The sequence below is a fragment of the Pristiophorus japonicus genome, chromosome 1 (genome assembly GCF_044704955.1).
Source record: "Pristiophorus japonicus isolate sPriJap1 chromosome 1, sPriJap1.hap1, whole genome shotgun sequence".
NCBI classification, from domain to species: Eukaryota; Metazoa; Chordata; class Chondrichthyes; family Pristiophoridae; genus Pristiophorus; species Pristiophorus japonicus.
This window is the reverse complement of record NC_091977.1, coordinates 68,888,411-68,902,498: the sequence shown is the minus strand read 5'-3', so window position 1 is coordinate 68,902,498 and position 14,088 is coordinate 68,888,411. Positions and strand designations below refer to the sequence as shown.

General features: G+C 40.9%; 1 protein-coding gene across 1 annotated transcript in view; it reads left to right on the top strand.

Annotated features, from left to right (window-relative positions):
* LOC139264372 (nuclear cap-binding protein subunit 1) overlaps window positions 1-14,088 on the top strand; it is a 95,760-nt gene that overhangs the window by 9,378 nt on the left and 72,294 nt on the right. The window contains exon 2 of the mRNA XM_070880713.1: window positions 12,776-12,861. Within this exon, the coding sequence (XP_070736814.1) occupies window positions 12,776-12,861 (86 nt within the window). The remainder of the gene's footprint in view (window positions 1-12,775; window positions 12,862-14,088) is intronic.

Here is a 14,088-nt window from a genome sequence, read left to right as displayed (position 1 = left end):
GAAGCCTTCCCACAGAGTTATATAAGGTAAATCCTTCCTGTAGGACTGCTTCAATTTTCATCCCTTATGGCCTTAATCATAGTGCGTGCCCTGACTTATCGTTTGGTCTGTTTAATTCGTGCACATGTTAATCCCATCATGACCATCAGAACCAGACCCTGTATTACTACAAGTAATGTGATATTCTTATCCATGGGTGAATTTGAATATTAAGTCCAATGTCCCACAGCTTTGAGTACCAGGGCTGATCAGCCAGCATTGCGTTAGTGTCGCTCTGTATGTTGTCTATTTCTTCCATCAGCCGGACATACTGTTGTCTTTGATTCTGGATTCCTTGCACCAAACGTAATTGTTCCTCATTTAGTTCCGGTATCTGTTTGCCTTGCGGTTCCCATACCGCCTCTTCGTACCCTTCTTGGAGGGTATCCGTGATTGTTCCGTGGATGATTTCTGTTGTCTCGGGATATATATGGTATCCATTTACATCTGTTTTTCCCATGGGCCTGAAACACAAGTTAGGGTTGGTGATGACACAGGGGGTAACTCCTCCCCTGGTCTTAATCGTCGGGTTGGCTGCTCCTGTGCTCCATTCCCTTGTGGAGCAGCGATTGTTTCGGAATCGTGTTTGAGAGGAGTGATACTCAGCATGCATCCGTTTGTTTGGTGGAATCTGCAATCATCATTCGTCATTCGTGGCGTACCTCGACATAAAATCACTTGGTTAATTTTATAGCAGTCAGTTATGTCAATGCCTTTGGTACTATTGTTAATTTTAACCACCCGTCTGGCAGGCTGATGGTAACGTAACCGAGTTTGGTTTCTCACTTCACCAATATTATCGATCTGATATAAGGGGTCTCCCTTTGTTACATCATACTGTGGTATGGACAACATAAATCCGATCATATTCACCCGCCCAGAAATACATCTGAATTTCGGCACCCATGCGTGACTATTCCTTCGTACCTCGCATGTGTTATTCATTTTTTTATCTAGAGTCCAATTGTTAAGTATGCTGTTCGGAATCCAATCTGGTATGTCTCCATTCTGGAGTTGCTCCAAATTATGTTATACCTCACTTAATATCCAGGCCCCATACCCGGAGCAAACTATCTCAGCCTGTAATCGTTTACTTATATCTTTCCCCATTGCGTGGATCAATTTTATTGTCTTGGTATGTTTCTGTAATGTATGGGCCACCTGTAACAGTTCCCCTTCCGCGCCATCTCCCCACCGCGCATGTAGGGCTTGGTTATCCAAGTCCCTCCCTACTAAACCACTCAAGACTATGCCATTAAGTTGTTACCCCGGTCGTATATTGCATACAGGCCTATGGAATTCATCGTTGTAACCCCTGCTGCATAACCCGTGCCTAGTGTTTCCAGTATTCCCCTTTTTGTTCGACCTTGCCCTGTTCCATTTCTGACATTAAATCTCAGGGTAGTGGGTTCCGGGCCTTCAAGGATCTGTTGTGCCAGGTTCTGGTATAGACTTTTAGTTTCATTCCCACAGAAGCTAGGAAAAATGATGTCCATTAGGTTTAGGATAAGTAGTCGCTGACTCACCCCAAATTATATCTTTCTTTTCCTTTCTATCCTTTCTTTAGATTCTTTTATTACTAGTCCCCCTTTTTAGGTTGTATTCATTCTTGTGTGCGCTGCGCATGATCAATACCGGCTTCTCCGTGTTATAACCATGTCACGCTTTAGGACATGCACCTTGTATTCCAGAGACCTCCCTTGGTCTTTATTTTATCCCACTGGCCAGTTTTCCTAAACATCCTGGGGTCCCACCCCCTTTTTGCTCCGTTCTGTTCCCACCCGTCTATTTCTTGCGGGGTGGATTTGGTTGCTTGTTTGCAGCTTCGTCCGCCCAGTCATGAGCTTCTAGAACTGAAATTCCATCCAGTTGAATTTCTGCGCCCTTCCCCTTTTGGTCCTATGAACTTGCTCCTGTCCTCGGAATCTACTGGCGCCCATGGCATCGGCAGCCTGCTGCATTACAACCTTACTTAATACACTATACATAGCCATGCGTTAAAATAAGTTCTGTCCTTGCTCCAGTCCTTGGCTGCTGGGATGCATATTTCGGCAGTCAAATTAAACAAAGCTAGTTCATGTAGTTGTGTCTTTCCTGCGTGTGCTATATCTCTCGTAGTCCATCTGTATTATCCAGTGCCTGCATGGGCCTCAAGGTCCCCAGTATCCTGAGTCTCCAGAGTCGAAGTAGCCGCTGCGGTCCCATCTCGGTGAATGTTTTATCTGTAAATTTTAAACAGATAGTCTGGTCGTCACCAGGTGTTAGGTTCTGGTCTACTCATCTTTTATCCATGCATGTTGCGGTCACTCTGTGAAATCGGAGGTAAGGTTAGGTTGGGTTTGTAGACTACACTTACCCACCGTGGGGTACATTGGCTCTATTGCCATAGGTGATGGTGCTATGGCTGCGCACTGCACTATCCGTCTGGCCCTGTTTTTAAAAAAAAAAACTCTTCTAGCTTATTTATCTTAGCTTTTAACTCTTGAATTTGTTTTGTTTGAGTATCTTTCTTTTATTTGTATCAGGCGAGTATTATTACATAGGCTAGTTCTGTTTTTATTTTTATTCTGACTATCGCACCATTTCCTCTGTTAGGTGAGTCTTTTTTATTCTATTAAGAAATCCAAATTAATAATGTCCAGTATAAAACAGCTGTCAATGGAAAGCGTTAACTCCTTTACAGGTTTGTAAGAAAGCCTGATGTCATTATGTGACTTCACGGAATCATCTGAAAAATTCTTTTTTTTTTAAGTCTTTGTGCCTTCAAAACTTGCTTAAAAATTAGGAATCCGTTAAAACAGCAGAAATCATTAGTAAAGCCGTCATAATAAAAGTCTTCTCATCAGGAAAGACGGCATTTTAGAATAAACTCCAATATTTTCTTAACTTCTAATTGCCAAAGATTTTTTTTGGATTGATTTAAAACGAGACCACACATTTTTAATAGCTATTTTGTTTACTGAAATCCAATTTTCACACACGCTGTGTACATTCTAACATTTCGTTTTATTTTACGGTCCCGTTCACTGGGCAAATCTTGTGTTTTTTTTTCTCTCGGCACAAAATCTAAACATCCGTGCCAGTTCCATTTTCTATAAGAATTTAAAAATTTAGTAAGATTCTCTAATTCCCACTTTCTGTGCTGAGTTCGCATAGCTTAGATCTTTTCTCCTCGTTATTTTCAAAACCCTCCTGCTTGTTTAGACTGTTCAGGACTTTTCTTGATAAACAATGTCCATTTTGGAAATCTTTCAAACTGCAGTGAAACTTTCTCGTAATTTAAAATCATTATCAATGGAGAGTGTCTTTTACTACTTCAAATTCTTTTTTTTTCAATTAAACCAATATCTTTTTCACAGCCGATATCAACTAGTATTTAGTAAGTTATGTCTTTTTCCATCGCAAACACCCCTTTTTTTCCCAGCACCTAATTAGTGCATTACGTCTTTTTTCCAGATCACCTTTCTTCAAATTAGGTTTTGTATTTTACACGGAGGGCTCGTGTCTCTGTAAATTTGTTAATTTAAAATCATGTGTTTACTTTCAAAGTGGCGTCTTCATCTTTTTCTTGTGAAGGTATTTCTAGATTGTTTCCAAACCTTTTAGTTTTATTTCCTCCTATTTTCTTTAAGAGATCAGATTCAATTTAATAATTTTTATTTTTAGTTTGAATCCACCTCATTATTTTGCTGTGCCTTCTCTTAATATCTCAAAATTCCAATTCAAATTTTGTAATTTCAATCTTTATTTAAAACTCTTTTTTGAGCTAGAAGCTTTTTTTAAAAGGCATTCTTTATCTCATTCCTAGACTAAATTTATGTCTTTCAACCCAATGTAATCAATCATTGCATGTTTTCTTTCGACAAGTAAGTAAGTCAACCACCGGGACCATGTATTTTTTATCTTTTACTCAACAAACCTATCCTTTGTGCATTTCCTAGCTCCGTAACTTATCATCCGAATATATTCACACCTGCGTTCCTAACTTAAAATGTCTTAAAACTTCCCACATACAGGACAACACTACAAAGGGTTGAAAAAACTTTCACTCTGTTTGGAGAAGTGGGTGGAGCTAAAATAAACAGACAACTGCTCCACTCTTCCAAACAGGCCTTTAAAAACATGAAAACATAAAAATTCATTCCGCAGTCACAAGGACTCTCACTCAACGTCAGACATTCACAAAAGTCTCTCTTCATTCAACAAAGCTTATTAATTAATTTTTTTCTTTGGCCGGCTCTATTTTTGGCCGGCTCTATTTTTGGATCCATGATTGCCCATTCCCGCGTCGCCCCGCGGTAAAGAAATATTTTATCCTTACACAATTCCTTTTATCCTTACACAAATCGCGTCGCCCCGCGATTTAGTTTTACACAATTTCCATTTTCTTCCGCGTCACCCCGCGGTGTTCCTATTCGCGTCGCCCCGCGATAGTCTATTTAAGTCAAATCAGCGCCGAGATGGGCCAAGTGAAATACAAGGTCGACGTTGTACCTGACTTGGACACTTATTTCCTAAGTTAAAAGGTATTTGCCAGATTGACCTGGATCTCGTTCGGACGCTACCTGAGAACCAACGAGTGGCAAAACTTTCTTCAGACTTTTGGGACTGGAGGGAACAGAAGTGGTATTTAAAAAGTACTCACTCCTGTGGCCATTTTCCTCCCGTCTCGTCCGAGGCTAGTTCGGCTCTTAATTCGCAAGCTTTCGGCAGTCGTCCATTGAGATCCCACTTCTGACACCAAATGTTAATATGGATTCTTTTTCCCTCAATCTGTTTCAGCGAATACACTGACGCGAACACCTTCTTGCCTTTTCTGTAAAAGACCTTTATTGAAGATTCTCCGACCGGGACTTGTCAAGACAAAGGAACACTTTCAATCAGAGCAGACAGTTGCAGAATCAACAGAAAAAAAGGTGTTACTGAGAGTTGAGGTTAAACACGGGTCACAGGAAAGAAAAGGCAATCATGGATAGGAGAGGGTAACGTAATCCTCTGGACAAGCCCCTTTACAGCGCGAAAAGCACAGTAGTTATATATTTTCAAAACATAACACATTTGATTAGCACTTGGTCTATCCACTCCCTTTCTCCCCCCCCCCCCCCCCCCCCCCCGAGTATGTCCAAAGGCAGGTGAGGAGGTCTCCTAATTAGAGCTGGCCCTGAGGTCAGCTTGTTTATAGCCTCATTAAATTCTTCTTCCTTATCAGTAAAACCTATTTCCCTCCTATCACTAAAAAGCATTACGTTACCCTCTCCTATCCGTGATTGCCTTTTCTTTCCTGTGACCCGTGTTTAACCTCAACTCTCAGTAACACCTTTTTTTCTGTTGATTCTGCAACTGTCTGCATCTTGACATTTCTTTAGCTATTTTCCCATGATTCCCTATCTCCATCCCTCTGCCACATTCACAATCCTTCAGTACACATCCTCACCTAAACCTGGAACTTGCGATCTGTCAAGAATCCTCTTTCGCATGCATTCTGAAGTAAAGGTCTCCGCGGGCGTAGAGTTGGGCTATTCTGCCTTCTGCCCAGCGAATTCCCATGAAATTCTTACAACTGATAAAAGCAGGCTATCAGCGTAAGACTTTTAAAGGACAGAAAAATACTTTTTATTCAATAATTTAAACACTTAAAAACCTGTGAAATAAGGCAAGTTTATTTAATGAATTAAATTCCATTTTGATTAATTTTAAATGTGATTTAAAATTTTTTAATTTTAAGTATTTGTATTTTTTGGGGTATTCCCATTCATACTTATGATTCCGTACATATGGAACTCAACACAAATATGAGTGTGAATACCCTTACTTTGATTGGTTGGGCTGGCCCATGTGATCCCAGGGACGCCTGCAAAGTGCCTACATCTCTGAAATACGTGGGCCTATATGCAAGTCTCCGAATCTCCAGGTAAATTCATTGAAATTTTTCAGGTTGGCAATTTCTGCACCATTATGTTCTAGAACCAACAAGAGGGCAGTCCATACTAGATTAGTAATAAGTAATGAGCCAGACGGTTAATAAGGGAACTTTTATCTTACAGTTATCAAGCTATGATTAAATTCAATGTTGGGTTTAAAAAGTAGAAATTTAACTTAGTTATTAAGATTCTCGATTTTGGGATCGAGAATCTTAATGGGATGAGACAGACTGACAGCAGCAAATTGGGAGGTGTTCAAAAAAGAATTTAGCTTAATACAGGACCCTAAGGGCTCTACTTGCCAAATAGAACAGCCATGGTCGACAAAAGAGGTATGAGATAACATAAAACTAAAGAAAATAGCATATAAAAGTGCATAGAGTAGTGTAAATCCAGAGGACTGGGAAAGATAAAGCAGTAAAGAAAGACAGAATGGATAGCAAGAGCTGCAAAAAGGGAATATGAAAAAAAACTTGCGAGGGATATCCAGATTAGCACAATTTTAAAAAATACATATATTAGAAGAAAAGGGGCAGTAAAGGGTAATGTGGTCCATTTAAAAACAGATGGGTGTAATAATGCAACTGAAAATAAGGAAATGGCAGTTATTGAATAATTACTTTGTGGCTGCCTTCACATTAGAGGAAGAGGATAATATACCTGATGTTCCAGGAATTGGAAGGAACTGATTAGTGGTGTCCCACAAGGATTTGTGCTGGGGCTTCAACTATTCACTATAAGAACATAAGAAATAGGAGCAGGCTATTTGGCCCCTCGATCCTGCTCTGCTATTCACTAAGATCATGGCTGATCTGATCATGGGCTCAGCTCCACTTCCCTGCCTGCTCCCCATAACCCCTCACTCCCTTATCGTTCAAAAGTCTGTCTATCTCTGCCTTAAATATATTCAATTACCCAGCTTCCACAGCTCTCTGGGGCCGAATTTTCCACAGATTTACAACCCTCAGAGAAGAAATTCCTCCTCATCTCAGTTTTAAATGGCCGGCCCCTTATTCTGAAACTATGCCCCCTAGTTCTAGATTCCTCCATGAGTAGAAACATCCTCTCTGCATCTACTTTGTTGAGCCCCCTCATTATCTTATGTTTCAATAAGATGACCTCTCATTCTTCTGAACTCCAATGAGTATAGGCCCAACCTGCTCAATCTTTCTTCATACGTCAACCCCTTCATCTCTGGAATCAACCTGGTGAACCTTCTCTGAACTGCCTCCAATGCAAGTCTATCCCTCCTTAAATAAGGTGACTAAAACTGTATACAGTACTCTAGGTGTGGCCTCACCAAAACCCTGTCCAGTTGTAGCAAGACTGCTCTGCTTTTATACTCTATCCCCCTTGCAATAAAGGCCAACATTCCATTTGCCTTCCTGATTACTTACTGTACCTGCATATTAACGTTTTGTGTTTTATGCACAAGGACCCCCAGGTCCCTCTGTACTAGAGTATTTTGTAATTTTTCTCCATTTAAATAATTTGCTTTTTTTTATTCTGCCAAAGTGGATAACCTCTCGCTTTCCCACATTATACTCCATCTGCCACATTTTTGCCCACTCACTTAGCCTGTCTATATCCTTTTGCAGATTTGTTATGGCCTCCTCACAACTTGCTATATTTATTAATGACTTAGATAACACAATAAAGAGCTATATAATCGAAGTTTGTTGATGACACAGTGGTTAGTAAATAGTGTAGGTGGAAGCATAACATTACAAAGAGTCATTGATAGATTATGTGATTGGGCAAAACTGGCAAAAGGATTTCAGTGTAGGTAAGTGTGAGGTCATCCATTTTGGGCCAAAGAAGTATAGTTTGTAAATAGTGAAAAGCTGGGAACAGTGGAGGTTCAAAGAGATTTAGGGGTCAATGTACACAGAGCACTAAAATGTAGTAGTCAGGTACCAAAAAAAATCAAACATTAGCCTTTATAAACCTAGAACCCTAGAGCACTAGAATATAAAAGGGAGGAAGTTTTGCTACAGCTATACAAAGTCCTGGTTAGACCACATCTGGAGTACTGTGTACAGTTCTAGGCACTGCACCTGAGAAAGGATATTGCCTTGGAAGGAATACAGAGCAGTTTCACCAGAATTTTACCAGGACTCCAAGGGTTAAATTATGAGGAGAGAGTACATAAACTAGGCTTGTATTCCCTGAAATATAGAAGGTGAAGAATTGATTTGATTAAGGTTTTTATAATTTTTATAAGGAATTGATAGGATAGATAGAGATTAATTTTTCCTTTGGTGGGGAATTTAGGACATGGGGACGTAACCTTAAAATCAGAGCCAGGCCATTCAGGAGAGAAGTTAGGAAACACTTCTTCAAGCAAAGGGTGGTAGGTGTGGAAAACTCTCCCATAAAAAGCAGTCAATGCTCGCTGAATTAATTTTAAATCTGAGATCGATAGATTTTTGCTAGACAAGGGTATAAAACGATGTGGAGCCAAAGCAGATGGATGGAGTTAAGATACAGATCAACCACGATCTCATTGAATGGTGGAACCGGCTCGAGTGGCTGAATGACCTACTCCTGTTCCTATGTATTCATACTATAACTGTATTGTGAGTGCAAAGAGGTTATAATGTAAATGCAGCCTAAACCTGGTGTCAGTGCCCAATTAGACATCAAAATGAAGCAGGGCAAGACTCCCTGGAGGAGACATTCCAAGTTAATTCGGGCCTTCACACCCGATTCACACGCTAAATTCAGCTCGATGTGAAGCAGTGGAGTGTGAACGCCTGGTTGAAGAATGTTGACTGGAAAGGTATATTGTCTGGTTTTGTGTTTTTATTACGACATAACGTCATGTAGAATTTGGCAAATATGAAATCTGCTAAGCTGGAAAACATTTAAAATTAGAGTTGAAATATACATGCTCCCCATTCTTTGTGGTGGAGGCTGATAAGTTTGGATTTGAATTACTTAAATATGCAAATAAAATGTAAACAGCTAAAATAACCAAGCACAAACACATTTTTGTGGCTGGGAAAAGAACCAGTCATAATGTTAGCGAGAAGGTGATGGACCTGGTGATCGTAATGAAATCGTGTTCAGAGAATATAATTTATGAAATGAGGCTTATGAGACCTCGAATGATGTGCATCAGCTGGATAGAAGAGACTGAAATTTCATCTGAGGTGAATGTTTCAAAGGTAGCTAGTTTTGTTAGGCCTGGTGATCATTTATTTGAAGTGGAGTGACAATCACTATTGGGCCACACTGGAGATTCTGAAAGCTCGATCAAGAATTGAGTGTAAACCTTGTACCTGTAACCCGAAGTGGTTATGTTTGTGTTGGTGCGGCAGGATCTCTTGTGCTGCACTGATCCCAAACGTATAGTCTAATTCTGCTTATCTATAGTGATCTTGTGCAGCTAGGTACAGGAGCAGGCCATTCAGTGTCTTGAGGCAGTACCGCCATTCAATTGGATCACGGCTGATCTGTACCATGGGCTCTAAATTGGCTGTACAGTAACTGCAGCTGGCACAGTGTTTAATAAATTGTACTCGGTTTAAATAAATACTTCAGCTGACTGCTATTTAATTGAAAATAGCTGACAAACTAGCCTATTCTTTGTGATCAATAGAAATATTACTGGTAATCGGTGGACTGTGCGCTACAATTCCATAAACGCAAGCTTCAGCTCTTTTGCCTCAATAATGGTGGTGCCTGTGGATAGTATAAATGAGGCCCGCAGCTTCCCACGTTCTAGAACTGATGTTTACCGTTCACTAATACAGTACAACTAGGACACTGGATTCTGTGGTTTTTAAGGTAACATTTAAAAAAAATGGTGCAAGCTGCTTAAGTACGTCGCTAACCATCCCACCAATTTCTAGTTCAACTGTGCAATAGATACAGTAATGATCAGTTCTCCCACTGTTCCAAGCATTCTGTTGATGGGAAGAAATGCACAGTTACCTGACCCTGTCAATCGGTGCTCCCCTGGCAGGGTGTTTAAAGTTGATAAATGTTCAGATTGTGGATGATAGAAACATTTGTGTTCAACTTTTACCACCAACAATATAATTTTTTTTACAAATTTAGAAATTATGACGAAGGGCCAAGGCTCCTATTGCAGAACTGCACCACATTTGTAAAGGGTAAGCTCAGAGTAGTTGTCAGGTGATGTCAAGCATAGAAACATAAAAAATAGGAGCAGGAGTAGGCCATTTGGGCCTTCGAGTCTGCACTGCCATTCAATATGATCATGGCTGATCCTCTATCTCATCACCATATTCCCGCTTTTTCCCCATACCCCTTGATGTCTTTTGTTTCTAGAAATCTATCACCCTCTTAAATATATTCCGTGACTTGTCCTCTACTGCCTTCTGTGGTAGAGAATTCCACAGATTCACCACCCTCTGAGTGAAGAAATGTCTCCTCATCTCGGTCCTAAATTTCCTACCCCGTATCCTGAGACTGTGACCCCTTGTTCCAGACTTCCCAGCCAGGGGAAACATCCTCCCCGCATCCAGTCTATCCAACCCAGTCAGAATCCTATATGTTTCAATGCGATCCCCCCTCATTCTTCTAAACTCTAGTGAATACAGTCTAGTCTCCTCATACAACAGTCCTGCCATCCCAGGAATCAGTTTGGTGAACCTTCGCTGCACTCCCTCTATGGCAAGTATATCCTTTCTTAGGTAAGGAGGCCAAAACTGCACACTATACTCCATGGCTTTTAAACACCTGTAGTTTGTGGGAGGAAGGGCAAGACTAGCATGCTGGGAAAAGTGCGTTGGAGCAGCAAATAGCGCAATCGGTCTAAGTCAATTCCAGCACCTTACCATCACCCCAGATCAGCTAACTTGGAACAAACCATGGATTGAACTAATCTTGCTGGTAGGATTCAACACACAGTGCATTTGTATATTGAGCCATTCTTGAGACCCATGGCTAAACTCCCAACTGTGTTTCTTTTTTTTTATTCGTTCCTAGGATGTGGGCATCGTTGGCAAGGCCAGCAATTATTGCCCATCTCTATTTGCCCTTGAGAAGGTGGTGAGCTATTGCCTTGAACTGCTGCAGACTGCGTAGTGCTGTTAGGGAGGGAGTTCCAGGATTTTGATCCAGCAATGATGAAGTAACGACGATATATTTCCAAGGCAAGATAGTGTGTGACTTGGACGGAAACATGTAGGTGGTGATGTTCCCATGCACCTGCTGCCCTTGTCTTAGGTGGCGGGTTTGGGAGGTGCTGTTGAAGAAGCCTTGATGAGTTGCATCTTGTAGATGAGTGCATCTTGTAGATGGTACACACTGCAACCACGGTGTGCCGGTGGTGGAGGAATTGAATGTTTAAGTTGGTGAATGGGGTGCCAATCAAGCGGGTTGTTTTGTCCTGGATGGCGTCGAGCTTCTTGAGTGCTGTTGGAGCTGCATTCATCCAGGCAAATGGAGAGTATTCCATCACACTCCTGACTTGTGCTTTGTACATGGTGGAAAGCTTTGGGGAGTCAGGAGGTGAGACACTCGCTGCAGAATACCCAACCTCTGACCTGCTCTTGTTGCCACAGTATTTATGTGACTGGTCCAGTTAAGTTTCTGGGCAATGGTTACCTCCAGGATGTTGATGGTGGGGGAATCGGCCAGACCAGGTAAAGGACATTAATGAACCAGATGGGTTTTTACGACAATCGTGGTCACCATTACTGATACTAGCTTTTTATCCCAGATTTATTTAACTCACTGAATTTAAATTCGACCACTGCTGTGATGGGATTTGAACTCGTGTCTCCGGATTAATCTAGGATACATGTCTCTGGTTTCTACCATCTATCTGTTGCTTGTACTGCCTGATTTTTATTCACATGCATGAGCATCGAGGAGTCATGGGGCTAGACTTTCGCCTTTTTGGGCGTTTTCTCAGTGGTACAGTTGTTTTTCTGAGAGAAACCGCCCAGCGAAAGTTTCCCACTTACCTTTTGAATGGTACTGCCCACATAGTGAAATGACCGCCGGAAGCAAAATTGCCGACAGAATCGCCAGGGCGTAAGTTTGGCCTCAAAGGAAGCCCGTCCAGATTGCCGAGGGAACCGCCCTCTGGAAGCAGCCTGAAACAGGGTAGTAGGTGAGTACTCTGCAAAGAAAGGTAAGTTAAAGGTTCTTTTTTTATATTGTAAAATGGCGATTAGCTATAAAACTATCTTGGGAATGTTTTTTTAACTTTTTTTTTAAATGAAAATTTTAAAAATAAGTTTTCCCCCTCCCAATCACAGCCTCGGAGTAAATTTAAAAAATTGTTTTTAAGAACCGCCCGTTCTCGCTACTTTCGGCTGAAACCGCTGAGAATCTTGGTATAGAAACCATTTTCTCACCGGGCGGTTTTAATGACCGAATTAGTGGAAACTTTCGCTGGCATTAACTGATGAAGCTTAGCAGTATTTTCTGGGCGGCAATCAGGCGGTGAGGGGCTTGGGGAAAGTCTACCCCAAGGTCTTTGATTTGAGATCGTAGTTGTCATGCGGTGTCAGTGCTCCATTTAAATCTTTTGTTTACTGCATTTTCTTTATAATTGGTAGATTTGACTGTAAAAAGTTTGACTTTTTAGTGTTTATTCAGTGTAGTAGATCCTCAGTCAGTTTCTTCTGTGTCACTTAAAGGTGAGTTTACAGCAGGGGAGGTAGGCGAGAGGGTCATTATGACCTTCAAGCAGTATTAAGATCACGGGAGGTGTAGAAAAAATGTGCCTCATCTAAAATTTTTAATCTCTTTGTTGCAGATTAGCATCAAACCATTTGAGTCAAATAATGCGACTGAATTAATACAGTCCAATCTGTCTTATTTTTCATTAGGGCAACCTCACAAACGGAGAAGAACGTCTGAGCCAATTGAAATTGAAGACCGATTGGAGTCTTTGATATGTCGTGTAGGAGAAAAGGTACAGTCTGTTATTTCATTCCTAATTTTATATTCTATTGGAGAATATTTAAAAATAATGGGGGTCAACTGATTGTTATCATGGAGTGGAAACTGAGGCCTGTAAAGATTGGGGCAAAAAACATATTACTAACAGATTCAGTACATTTTAATTTTTTTAGTTTCCCACCTCCCAGTTCAGTCACAGACTTTAATTGTTGTCTTCCCCAATGCTAGTCATTTGTCATTGCATTGAACATCTCCAAAACCTTTGATACGGGTGGAACCTTGCTTGTTGCTTCAGGTCTGGCACCTTGTACGCCTCGTGTTAGGCGCTGTATAAATACGAGTTCTTTCTTTGCTGTAATTAAATTAGGATTAACTTCCAACTAGTAATTTCTTAAAATGAGAACAGTGGAGGACTTTTAAGGAGCTCTTTCATAGTGCTCAACAAAAATATATTCCCGTGAAAAAGAAGGGCGGTAAGAGAAGGGATAACCAGCCGTGGATAACCAAGGAAATAAAGGAGAGTATCAAATTTAAAAACCAATGCGTATAAGGTGGCCAAGGTTAGTGGGAAAATAGAAGATTGGGAAAATTTTAAACGACAGCAAAGAATGACTAAGAAAGCAATAAAGAAAGGAAAGATAGATTACGAAGGTAAACTTGCGCAAAACATAAAAACAGATAGTAAAAGCTTTTACAGATATATAAAACGGAAAAGAGTGACTAAAGTAAATGTTGGTCCCTTAGAAGATGAGAAGGGGGGATTTAATAATGGGAAATGTGGAAATGGCTGAGACCTTAAACAATTATTTTGCTTCGGTCTTCACAGTGGAAGACACAAAAACCATGCCAAAAATTGCTGGTCACGGGAATGTGGGAAGGGAGGACCTTGAGACAATCACTATCACTAGAGGGGTAGTGCTGGACAGGCTAATGGGACTCAAGGTAGACAAGTCCCCTGGTCCTGATGGAATGCATCCCAGGGTATTAAAAGAGATGGCGGAAGTTATAGCAGATGCATTCGTTATAATCTACCAAAATTCTCTGGACTCTGGGGAGGTACCAGCGGATTGGAAAGCAGCTAATGTAATGCCTCTGTTTAAAAAAAAAAAAGGGGGCAGACAAAAGGCAGACAACTATAGGCCGGTTAGTTTAACATCTGTAGTGGGGAAAATGCTTGAAGCTATCATTGAGGAAGAAATAGCGGGACATCGAGATAGGAATAGTGCAATCAAGCAGACGC